The sequence below is a fragment of the Ilyonectria robusta genome, assembly GCF_021365365.1.
Source record: "Ilyonectria robusta strain PMI_751 chromosome Unknown BGZ61scaffold_100, whole genome shotgun sequence".
Classification (NCBI taxonomy): Eukaryota; Fungi; Ascomycota; class Sordariomycetes; order Hypocreales; family Nectriaceae; genus Ilyonectria; species Ilyonectria robusta.
In genome coordinates this window covers 1-12595 of record NW_025764534.1, presented here as the reverse complement: position 1 = coordinate 12595, position 12595 = coordinate 1, and the positions used below count along the sequence as shown (strand labels likewise).

Genomic DNA, 12595 nt, shown 5'->3' with positions numbered 1-12595 from the left:
TTCTTATCTCTATAAAAAGCTTTAAAATTAGAAAGAGTAGTAATATTATTACTATAGTATGTAAAGAGGTTATATACAGACAGGTACGTAGCCAGGTAAGTACAAAAGGTGCTACAGGGGTTATATTAAGACTGAAGCTTGTAGGCTTCAGTTATACCTGCTCTACTCTATCTATAGTATATCCATTGCAAAACCCTAACGCTAGGCTAGCATAACCCTTAGGGAGCGATATTAGTTTAGTCTGGTATACTAGGGTAGTCCGGGACCCACCTGCATTATAATATCTAGCAGTAATACTAATAATAGCAGTATAGTAATTTATATAAATAGTGATACTTAAAAAAGATAGAGAGAAAAGTAGCTGCTTATTATTGACGAGGTAAGTATATTAAGTCTTTAGATACTCTCTGATATTAATAAGTAACTTTATACCTCCTGGAGATTAAATTAAGATTTTAAAGGTATTTTAGTAATTCTACTATTAAAAGATTTTTACTAGTTCTATTTAGTATAAAATAAGTTGCTATTAATACTATAGTCTACTCTTAGAATTACAGATAAAATAAGAATATATATATTCTAGGCTTAATTTATTACTGTTATTATACTTACTAAATAAGTATATATAGTAGGGGATATATAGCTATAGTAGCTGCTAATTTAAATCTAGTAGGAGTAGTAAGATAAATCTAATATAAAGCTTTTTAATAGCTAGTACTTTTAAAAAAGCTAAGTTATATTATAAAGTAAGAGTATTATAGTAATTATACCTCTTAATAATAATAAATAAAATCTAAATATAAATATAATCTTAATTTTTTAAAGATATTACTAAAAGCTAATTTAAATATTTCTATTCTAATACTATTAGTATAAACTTAATATATTACTAGTAATAAAAGAAAAAGCTATACTTATAACTAGTATTAAAAATAATAATAAGATTTATATATAGCTATATTTATATTTATACTTAATATACTAATAATAATAACTAAAAATATAAACCTAAGCCTTAAGCTTATAAATAAAATTAAATATAAAATACTAAAAATTATATTAAATATTAAAAGATTTCTAAAATATTAACTTACTATAAATATTATTCTTTACTTTAAATTACCTATTAATATTATCTTATTATCTAAATTAATTAAAAAGTTTAAATTTAATAATATACTACCTAATATAATCCTACTTACTCTAATAAATATCTAAATATCTATTAAAAAGAAGAAGAGGGCTAAGAAAAAGCCTTAGTAGAGGTATAAAATAAGCTGCTAAGAACTTCTCTATACTATAGTATTTATATATACTAATTATAAAATCCAAGGCAAAACCCTCCTCGAGATTATACTAGAGCTATAAGAAACCGAAACAAAGCTGAATACTATAACTGGATAACTCGAGCTAGGAAAATGCGATCCATATAGCCTATATATATAGCTATTACAGTGCAAATCGCTTAATAGTATTATATTGCTGTTAAAGGCATGGGTGCAGGATATAGTCGGGAATAAACTACTATAGGAAATGTTTGATAGCGAGGCTAGGCTGGAATAGTTGTGCGAGAGGACAGTAAATAAGGCCCGATTATCGTTGTTATATCTATCTACACAATACTAGCAGTAATGTTATCGGAAAGCTAGCGTGGCACTTGGATGACCTTGAACATGTGTGTGTGTATTGTGTATGTCTTGTCTATAGCTCCCGCCCCTTAAGGTCAGGGAGGCCCGGCGGGCCCCTGACGGGTCAGTCCCGAATACCCCCTGTTTCTCACGTGACTTCCTGGAGCCCTGGTGTTCCAACATGCCTCCAATTTAATAAATGTAATTTAGATAATAGATTTCTTATCTATAAATAGAAGTAGGTAAAAGGATAGAAAACCATATATATAATTAGATAAGTTAGATCCAAACTAACTTAATACATTACACCTAACTCAAGCACAAGAAAAAATCTCATAAAATATAAAGACCAGAGTAATAACGCTATCATAAACCGAGTTCTCACGTGTATTTCACGTGCATTTCACGTGCCTCTTAACAAGAAACCCTCAAAAGAAGACTCCTTTACACTTAATCTCAGAGAGCGAATGAGAGTTCACATGTTCGCATTACCAAATGAGAAAGAGAAGATTTTGGCACCTCTGGGAGGCATTCGGATAGGGTTAATCCGGACCAACAGGAGGTGCAGTTGCGCTTACTAATCGGGTAATCACTTAATCCGGTATTTTTGCAAGGGGGCCAAATTTCGGAGTTGACAATCCCAGAGCTTAAGAAGACCTTTCGTACCGAAAGGCATGTAGAGTCAGCCTTCGGCTGAATAACGAGGTTTTGTGTACAAGACATGGCGGCGCTAATTTTATGCGTTATCATGTCATCTTTCTAAACCCTCGTCATTTTGTTGCAGACCCGGGATCAGGTCCTAAATGCGTGTCATTATGATTTCAAGCCAAGATCACCACGCATTAAACCGGGCGGTTAGGCCGAAGTTAAAAGTTATAGCACAGATGCCTTAGGCGGCATAGTGCAACTGCCTTAGGCGCATATATACACTCCTTTGGCCTGACCGCCTCCACAGCTCGATCGTAGTCACCATATCTCTTTATTCCACACCCTTCACAGAAGTCTATATTGAATATAGCGAGAGAGGATGAAAGCCTCTTGATTAAAATGTGTATAAAGACGGCAGAAACCTAAAATGGTACCCGAAGCCCGCGAAAGTCCGCAAAACAACAATCAATAAGAATATTCCAACACTGCGACTTCTGTTTCTTCAATCATTAGGCTTTTTTCTTCACAGTTCTTTCATCAAAGCTACCATGGCGCCCACCGGGAAATCACCCCTTAACCTCATTTTGGGAGCAGGAAACGCAAGTCTCCCCGAAGTACCGAAGCATCAATTCCTGTGTGACGAGAGTCTAACCTCCAAGCTGCGCAGATCGGAGACTCGTCGGTCGACCCCATGGCACGTTTCGATAGCCCTGACGACGTGAATGCCTTTCTCAACGCCTTTGCATCCCGTGGTTACTATCAACTCGACACTGCACGCATGTACTCCCCTCATGCGCCCCGCAGTTCCGAGCCTAGAATCGCAGCTGTTGCTGGAGGAGACAGGTTTGTGGTTGACACCAAAGTCAATTCACGAGAGCCAGGAAGTCATTCGAAAGAAAACATCTTGAATGAAATCGACATGTCGCTCGAGACGTTGAAAGTCAAACAGATCAACATTGAGTATCTGCACATGCCAGATCGTGCCACTCCATTCCAAGAGACTTGCGAAGCCATGGATCAGGCTCAGCGGGAAGGCAAGATCAAGCAGTGGGGTCTCTCCAATTACACCGCCGAGGAAGTCCAAAGATTTGTGGACATCTGTGAAGAACACGGCCTTGTCAACCCCAGCGTCTACCAAGGCCAGTACAATCTCATTGTTAGAGGCGGAGAAAAGGACCTCTTCCCGATCTTGCGCAAGTATGGGCTCGCTTTCTATGCGTACAGCCCTGCTGCGGCCGGTTTCTTCGCTGGCAACCACAAGAACATCAAAGCGGGTGGACGATACGATCAATCTGTGCGCAGAACCTTCTCCCATCCTTGCAGAATTGTCCTTTAGACTAATTAGTTGAAGCATTTCATCGGCCGCTTGTATTCCCAGCTCTACTTGAAGCCGTCCATCATTGCTGCCACGGACAAGGCGCTCGCAGTCGCATCTAAGCATGGAATTGGCGGCCACGCCGCTGCACTTCGATGGGCGGCCCATCACAGCGTTCTTGACAAAGCATACGGTGACTCTATCATCATTGGCGCCTCCAGCGTGGAGCAGCTGGAATCGAATATGGACATGATTGACCAGGGACCGCTGCCTGAGGATGTGGTAGCCGCTTTGGAAGCCGTGTATAAGGAGATTGGCGACCAGGTTTCGTACCATATGTAGACTAGTTTACTATTAAGGGACGGTTGCGCTAGATCAGCAACTAGGCTATATGCATTAGGAGCGAGTCCTGGCCATGAGGATGGGCTCCTCTGAGTTAGCTGCTTACGATCTTCGAGCTGGCCCGCTGACAAATTGACCACCTAATAAAGAGCCTGAATCGGATGGTCAGTCCCGCAGTTGGACGCAACACCAGTCGCAGTTCCTGCTCTAACTGATCCTGCCGAAAGTGTTTCGGTGACCGGAGGGAAATCGTTGGTCGAAGGTATACTAGAAGGCCCTGCGGAAGCTATTCGAGGCTCTCCCGCTGTTGCACACGCTCCATATGCTCAACCTTCGTCTACTATGCAAGATTCTGTCACATTTCGGGGTCATATCCTAGACAACGTGACTTTCCTTTCTTTCTCCTCTTATCTCAGACCACATCGCCGGCCCTATGACCACGATCCCGGTCTCCGGGACCCACAGGGCCCCGGGCCCTGTGCGGCGGCGACGGACTGCCGCCTCCGGCAGCAGCCGTCTTCATCATGTATAAAAGACGGGCTCTCGGCCCGTCCCTTAGCTAGAAATCAAGAGCTTTCATCATCATCATTGTGATCCTATCCATTCAGTGTGACAGATTCCCTTATAACTCCCCACTCTTCTATCTTTCCAGACTGTCCGGTTGGAACTGTGCCAAGCTCCGCCGGCGGAGAGTCTCTGGTGGACGAGCCGCCTCATTTGCGCGACCCCCCTCTGCATTCACCACCGAGGTACGACTCGCCACAAGCCATATATGGAAGATATGCTGCCGCAAGAAGCGTGTGGTACGCAGCGCAACCCACGGGCAGCATTAAGACCAATCAGCAATATCGCAGGGCCAGTGATTGGAATGGTCCGGTATGAGTTGGTATTGGTATGGTATATACCGCCAAGACCTGGTATGGTTTGAGGAGATCTCAATACAAAGGTATTACTGGTATACCAAGTCATGCCGGTAAGGCTAAAAATAGGCCGAGGTAAAGGAGCTAGTAGCGGCACGTAGCTGAATCTTAGACCAAACTAGTTACCTAGTCTCAAAAGGTGAGGTATGCAACGAAGGGTGCGGGCAGAAGAGATGATTGAATTGAGCTGCTTGATTCTATCTGGGAGCGACGGAGGTCGGTCTCTTATACCTATGTTCAATCCGCGATATCATAGGCAGCAGTCTGCTGCCTGATGCCAATTGTGGTGTGGCGTTCACTTTCATCGTGAACCTGTTCACGATGATCGTGATCCTTGCCCCCATTCCAGCACATAGTATGTGAGGAATCAAGAACATAGAATTCTTCGCTCGTCGAAATAAATGTGGGAGGTAAAAGATACCAGCTACATCTAGCCTCTTTAGCTTAGGCTGCTGCTCGTTAGCTTAGGCTGCATTTCTTTGCATAGGCTGCAGCTCTCAGTATAGACTGCAGGTCTCAACGCAGCCATTAGGTACTTAGATAGTTACTACCACTCCAAACACACTTATGCTTGCATCAATCTCTTTTCCCGACAATAAATAGTCGTAGTCTATAATAACCTACTTGTATATTATTATTATAGGATTTTCAGTCCCAACTTCGCCGCCCTTATTAACTGCACATTTAACGTCAATATTCCTTGAGACTCCTATACCTGCTCCTATATTACCCGCCTCGACGTTACCGCATACTCCTATTCTGTATCCCAAGCCTCCAGATAAGTTCATATAAGATCATATTATATATATAAATCGCGCGAAGGTTACAAAGAATACAGCTCGTCTTGGCTTATTATATATATAGAAGTACAGGCTTTATTATATTCGAGGCAGCGATGAAAAAGAGGTGCACTACTGCTATAAGTATACAGCCTGAAAGTACAAGCAGGAGCTATTTGTTATTAACGGCACGTCTGGAGTAAGAAATCATCTTAAAAGCAAAGTATCAGATTGATCCCCAGAGTGGCGTTAAGAGATATAGTTGGATATAAAAGTCTGTACTCGAGCAGTAGAAGAGTGCGGCTGCTACTAATACCTTCTGGAAAAACTCAATTGAGAAGTTTAAAGAGCTTCTAATTCGTTAGATTGTATACTGCCATATTGCTTTCTTTTAATTAGAAAATCAGTATTTCCGAGAACTACTATACTATTCTTTTTAAATCCAGCACTTCTCAACTACCTCCTAAAGGCAGCGAAAACTATTCGAAGTTGGGTTATGGACGCCTTTCTGTCGAAAAAGCAACGGCTCAAAGAGGACCTCCAGTGCTCGCGGAGTAGAATCTCCATCTCCTTTGATCTCTGGACTTCGCCAAACCCTTACACTATTCTAGGTGTTATCGCTATGTGGATTGACACTACCGGCAAGCGACGAACTATCGTTTTGGGTATACGACGTGTGTACGGCGAACACACCGGCGAGAATATTGGATCAGTTGTTCTTGAATTGCTAAAAGAAGATGATATTGACGGAGATCAGATTGGATACTTCATGCTGGATACCGGTAATCAGCTCATCGCGAGATTGGTATTCAGCTTCTGGAGGAAGACAATCGTCGGGAAAAGAAGCAGCTTCAAGAAGAGTAGAAGGAGTAGAAGCTGTAGGAAATGACTGAGAAGTACTCATAATGCCTGATCACATTAAGAATAAAGGGGGATAATTGATGAACTGTTACTAAAAGAGAGATGTAAACACAATACCGGTAGGTGCTTGACCACGTTGAACGCGTTGAACGCGTTGAACGCGTTGACGGCTCTAACCAATAGAAGATGCCTTGGCCCACAAAAAAGCTATCGCGGCGCCTGGGCGCCGTTCCAGTGGGAGCCGATGAGCATGGACATGTGAATGGACTCAAGCCCTCTCTCTCCTCCGGACCTTGATCGTGGCTTGCATTGGCGGCACGCGCCTCAGACCAAACCACATATTTCTCGGCCGCGACTCCTGCATATCGAAGTCGTAGTTCATAGCCAGGTGGCCCAGCATGAGCTTGAGCTTGTTGGCAGCGAAAAAGCGCCCAGGGCAGGCGTTACGACCGTGGCCGAAGACGAGGTAACAGTTGGACGTGGTGGCGAAGGCGTTGCGGGCGCGCTTGATGTCCTCGACGTTCTCGTCCTGCCTCCACTCGGCGAAGCGGAAGGGCTGGAATTGTTGCGCGTCCGGGTAGACCTGCGGGTCCTGCAGGACCGGGTACGAGTGCACGCTGACGACACAGCCCTTGGGGATGCGGACGCCAGAGGGCGTCGTCATGCCCTCCTCGGCGACCACTAGCCGCGACAAGCCGATCGTGACGAACGAGTTGAGCCGCGCGCTCTCGCGCAGCACCGAGTCCAGCTTGTGCATCTTGGCCAGGGCTCGCTTGTTCCATTGGCCGCAGTGTTCGGCGAGGACGGAGGAGATTTCGGCGCGCAGCTCGGCAATGTACTCCTGCTTCGAGCTGACCAGGTCCAGGTGATGGAGAAGGATGATGTGTGGATCGCCGCGAAGTTGAGTAACAGCACCCTGCCCGACAGCGTCTTGGGGTGGTACATGTAAGGGTCGCCCGACTCCTTGGCCTGGTTGATGGACCACTGTAGGAAATCGTTACGGTTAGGGGTCGCCATCTTGCTCTCCGGGTCTTTGTGGCGAGGGTCGTACTCCTGGAGCCGCCGTTCGATCTCTGGCTTCAGCAAGCGGTAGAACCGATTCGTGTGGATGCGATTAGGGAGTGTGACGAGCGGCGCAACGACCACCCGCACCGGCTTCCAGAAGACGCGCAAGACCTGCGATGCTAGGGGTATGTCCTGCGCGAAGGCCATGCCGGCGTCGAGGAGCGCGGGGTCACGGCACGTTGGCAGCCCCACGAAGACGCGATTCGTGACGCTGCCGATGACCTTGCGCATCGTGTCGTACACGCAGACCTCCTTCCACTCGGTCGTGTCGGTGCCCCAATGCTGGGCGAAACTCCATGCCGTCTCGTCGCTAACATCGGGAACCAGGTTACCAATCTGGTTTGTCAGGGTCGTGACGATGAGCTTGTTGTGTACCGGGTTGTGGATCAGGTACGGGTCCATGACGGTGTAGTCGAGCTGTAGGCTCTGGATTGTATGTTCATGTATGTTCAGTATACGATCGGGCTGGTCAACGACGAACTGAGTCTCGGATGCTGGCAAGATGATCATATTTCCCATTCCGAGCACTGGACATATGACAGCCTGCTCCTTATGTAGTCTGTATGCTTCGTTGACCGCCGCCTTGAAGTCTAGGAAATTGCGCCATTTTGCTTGCAGAAGAGGAAACCAATCGCCTTTGCGTACACCGATGATAGGGAGTTCTGGAAGCTCAGATTTCTTGAAGAAGCGCTGGCGGATTATGTATGCCAGAACCAGCACGGTCGGCGCCAGGACGGCCGGTCGCAGGAGTGTCTCCAACATCGCGAGAGGGGGTCTTGATCGTCGAAACTGCAATCGAGCAGCAAGTCAGCAACTCCAACCAGTGGGTGCCAACATGATTCTTGTCTTCCCTCTTGGCGCAGGGAGTGGCACTTTAATAAGTCATGTCACGACCTCGCCTCCGAGGCACGCCCTCCCCATCACGTGGGGGCATACTTTCCCTTGGGGTTGGCAATGAAACTCTCCAAACTAGTGGACACGGTCGCTCGTTCAGATCCAGATTCTGGCGACAGTTGTTCTCCGGCCGGTGAGCAGTAATTAGACACAAAGCGACAAATCGTCGAGCAGTGAATGGCCCACAGGCTAATTAAACAGACGGGTCGCAGGACGTTACGAAGTTTGCACCGCACAGTGCGTTATCGTGATCCAAAATGATGGCTCGAAGGGCAGTGGCATAATAAAACAGCGCTTGTAGTTTCGGCGCCGTATTCCGACATGATCTGACGTGAGAATGCGAATTACCTTTTTTGGTTTTGGCTGGTGGCTGGTGGCTTGTGAGGGTTCTTTGGCCGCTTTGCCATGATGACGGAAGGTCTGACCCTCACTCAAGTCAGCGTACGCCACTCACAATTGAGATTATTGTAAGATCAGTTGGTCGCCGCGGGAACAGCTAGAAGCAGTCAGGGTTTCGGCTGCTTTGAGGCTCAAGCCATTTACCCTCCCATTCACCCTCGTCCTTGGATTCGTTACTCCGAACTATCTGAATTGCCGATTTATCGGAATCTTGGCACCGTTTGCTGACAAGTTGGCTGTGCTTCTTTCAGATGGGACTTCAAGAATGCGCTATGTTAGTCTGTGTTTAGGACATCCCGCATGGAAACTCTCGTCAGTGTGAGGGAACGATCATGTGCTTATGAATAGTCTCACTTTATGAATATTGTGTAAATAGCTTTAAGTCAGAGTTTTCCTTAGGAATCTCTTTCTCTCCTCGTAAACAATCATTTTTCTCAAGTCGCACTCAACCTCGTCCGTGCTCTTGTCCCGTCACAATTACTCCGCACAAAACTAACCTCTCCCAACCCTCAGTGTTGCCACTCAACGTTCCACCCGAGAGCGGGACAAGCACATGCGAATGTTACTGTTGGTATCTTAGCGCAGAGACCAATGAAATTTGGCGGAGGCAAATCTGGTCCAACTGTTGTGAGCTGGTAGGTTAGCGGGCTGCAAAAGCAGGGGTGCAGCGGGGAAGAGATAACTCTTTGCCTTCATACCTACGTCACCATGGGTTTTCAGACGGATACGTACTAAGACCTTGGAGGAGGGGAAGCCCGAAGAGCAAACATATGCCCATCGTTGGGGGAATGGTGGCGATTTTGCGACTTGGTAAGCTGTCGAGACTCGTTGGGATCTCGCGGTGGTGGTGCTACTTATGAAAGTTCCTCGGTCGCCATAAAACGATACTCTCGTCCAGTCTTGCAAATTCAGACACCACCACGAATGACCATCTCGCTAAAAGAGGAAAGCAGCCATCGTACCATACTGCATGCTGCGGGCGTGTCCGGCCTGTCCTATAGGCGTGCCGGTGATGTGTTAAGGTTTCTCAGCCCGTCACTGCATGCGATGTTTTCGGCCTTAATTTGCACCATAAATCCTGAGGCATATGAACGCACTGACATTGGGAGATCACGATTCCAAGCTCCCCAACAATATTGCGCGTAAACCCAGCCGACAGATGGGTGAGTAGTAATGGCACACAGTCCTGTTTCCTCTAAAGCAATGAAACGCATGTCAAAGTTATAATTATGCAGAGACACAAAAGTTAACTGACTTCCCTTCCAATATGGCTTGTATTGAAGCCCTCGAGAGCCAAACCCTCTCCAGGATTATAGGAGACGGGCCAGCTCTAAACGATTTCGATATAACTCACTATTTACCCTGGTATCAGCTAGGGATCCTTCGATTTGCCTCTCTTTCGAAGCCATTCAGAAATTAGTATTCTGCAATGGATTACATGTGCCATCTTTGCGCTAGGTGTTTCGATACCGGCGGAGAATTACGAAAATACGTCCAATGAACGAGTTAGGTGCTGCCAGCGCACTACAATGAACCTAGCTGACAATCTCAAGACGGATGAGGTGCGCACTTGAATCTTATAGAGCCATAGGTGTGGATTTGCCCGGCGCAAAATTACCACGCTGCACTCAAGATTGTCGTGCCGCTAATGCGAGAATGATAGAATAGGGCAAAAGGTCATTTGCGATCCTAGCTACACACCCAAGAGGAGAACATTTACATCACCCCGCACCAATGCAACATTCATCAGGTCTGAGGCTACACTTGGATCATTTTAAAGGTTATTATACTATCGTAGTCCTTATCACATGCGATTCCTCGTCACAAAAAGATCTTGCTGATTCTGCCCCAGAGTCTGTAGTGACTTGTTTATCTTGCCCTAATTGGTCACATCCTGCCAAGTCATCACGTAATTCTGACGAAAGACCGCATGCGTAGGAGCTTTTCCACCTAGCCAAACCCATTAGGCATCTTCAGGAGCCAGTTTTTACAGATGTTGATAAATTATTAAATACTTATTACTGTACCCAGTTCACTGTCTCATCCCTCGCAGTCTTATATAGGCGGGCCAGAAACAAAGCCAATGATATGAAGCCACGTATAAGCATGTAAGTAGCACAAGTCAATAGTACTATTTGTTCAATGCTTATCAATGGATTGAATCTTGATCGTTTCCCTTTTACTATCGCCTTGAATGTCCCATCGGTCTCAAAATCTCACATTATTTGCATTCCCTTCGTCAGCGCTAAGCTTTGGTGGCTCCTCTCCCGGAAAGTATAGTTCGGAAATGAGCGACGCTCACATGCCACCGCCAGAAGGTGATACATCAATTTCATAGTAGCACTCCAGCGTGCAGTGCCGTTCCTCCCTTGACAAATAATGGGATTTAGTTTGTGAGGACTCCCGGCCTTACAATATAAAGTCTTGTTCCTTACCGCACCCTAAAGCTAACTCGACTCAAGCGGAGTCGACCTATGAAGCGGCTTTTCTTTCACCCGTCTCGAGATATATGCGGACCTTCGGTTATTCTGATCGAACACGATAAGACTTGCTGCAGTATTTGGTCTTACGACAGTCATTTACGTAGCCCAAGCTGCACCTGAATCTTCATGGGAGGGCTGGGGTGGGTCAATTTACAACAACCGTTGGGCGTCAACGAACCACGCGATATCTTCCTCAAACATCAAGTCTCTCACAGAGCACTGCAAAATCACTTACGTCAATGGCACTAGTGCTACCCCAACAATATCACAGGGTATCGCCTATTATCCGACCTGGAACGGATCATTTGTCGCACTAGACTACAAGGACTGCAACGTCAAGTGGCAGATCAATGTCACTGCGGTCATCGAGGACTACGCCCCAATATCCGCAGAGCAGAGAGCTATCCTTCGTGCGGTATCCAGGACAAGCCCACAAATTGATGGCGACGTACTGTACTTTGGGAGTCAAACACACTCACTCATAGTCGCCGTCGACCTGCTGACCGGCAAGACGCTCGGGGTTACCCAGATTAACCCCCATCCTATGGCAATAGTTACCCTCAGTCCTACATTCTATAAAGGTCTCATTTTCGCTGGCGCTTCCAGCTCTGAAGAGACGGCCGCCGCTTTCATTCCAGGATACAACTGTTGTTCGTTTGTCGGTAATGTGGTAGCACTCAGATTCGACCACACAGGCAACTTCGCAACTGTCTGGAACCTGACCACTCTACCCCCCGGATCTGGAGAAGGCAATGGGACTTGGTCCGGTGCAGCAGTCTGGGGAAGTCAGCCATCCATTGATACCAGCCGGCACCAGGTTTTTTTTGCCACTGGCAACGTTTACAGTACCCCGGAAGAGTTCCTGAAGTGCGACGCCGTCAATGAGAATGCCATGTCGGGCAATGCCTCCTGTGTTCTTCCTCCGGATGTCTGGCAGGAGTCTATGCTTGCACTCGATATCTATTCCGGACAGCCAAAATGGGTTCGCCAGCTCTCGCCCTTGGATGCCTGGACGGTAGCGTGCGGTGTACCGGGTTTTTACCCTAATAACCAAGCTCTCTGCCCGCCACATCCAGGACCTGATGCGGACTTCGGTATGGCTCCGGCATTTGTATCGGGAAGCAGAGGCGCCCTTACACCGTCGGACGACGACGTGGTAACTCTTGGGCAGAAGAACGGTAACCTTTATGCCCTAGCTGCCGACAATGGCAGTGTCATGTGGTCCACCGTCACGAGCCCCGGCGGTTTTGCCGGAGGCCTA

At 46.6% G+C, this 12595-nt stretch overlaps 4 protein-coding genes across 4 annotated transcripts; 2 read left to right on the top strand and 2 right to left on the bottom strand.

The window, feature by feature from the left end:
* Window positions 1-2824: 2824 nt before the first annotated feature.
* On the top strand, window positions 2825-3933 carry BGZ61DRAFT_511269 (aldo/keto reductase; the record flags this gene model as incomplete). The annotated part of the gene is made up of 3 exons (XM_046252115.1): window positions 2825-2875; window positions 2944-3570; window positions 3628-3933. 3 exons carry the CDS (start codon window positions 2825-2827, stop codon window positions 3931-3933), a joined length of 984 nt encoding a protein of 327 aa, XP_046093363.1.
* Window positions 3934-6341: 2408 nt separating this feature from the next.
* Window positions 6342-6584, bottom strand: BGZ61DRAFT_469349 (uncharacterized protein). The gene has a single exon (XM_046247947.1). It carries the CDS (start codon window positions 6534-6536, stop codon window positions 6360-6362), a length of 177 nt encoding a protein of 58 aa, XP_046093362.1. The 5' UTR covers window positions 6537-6584; the 3' UTR covers window positions 6342-6359.
* Window positions 6585-6761: 177 nt separating this feature from the next.
* On the bottom strand, window positions 6762-8320 carry BGZ61DRAFT_542206 (cytochrome P450; the record flags this gene model as incomplete). Its single annotated transcript, XM_046255154.1, has 2 exons — window positions 6762-7344; window positions 7404-8320. The coding sequence occupies 2 exons, from the start codon at window positions 8318-8320 to the stop codon at window positions 6762-6764; spliced, it is 1500 nt and encodes a 499-aa protein (XP_046093361.1).
* Window positions 8321-11437: 3117 nt separating this feature from the next.
* Window positions 11438-12595, top strand: BGZ61DRAFT_319898 (quinon protein alcohol dehydrogenase-like superfamily; the record flags this gene model as incomplete). The annotated part of the gene is made up of 1 exon (XM_046238922.1): window positions 11438-12595. A coding segment is annotated over one exon (1158 nt), but the record flags the coding sequence as incomplete, so codon positions are not given.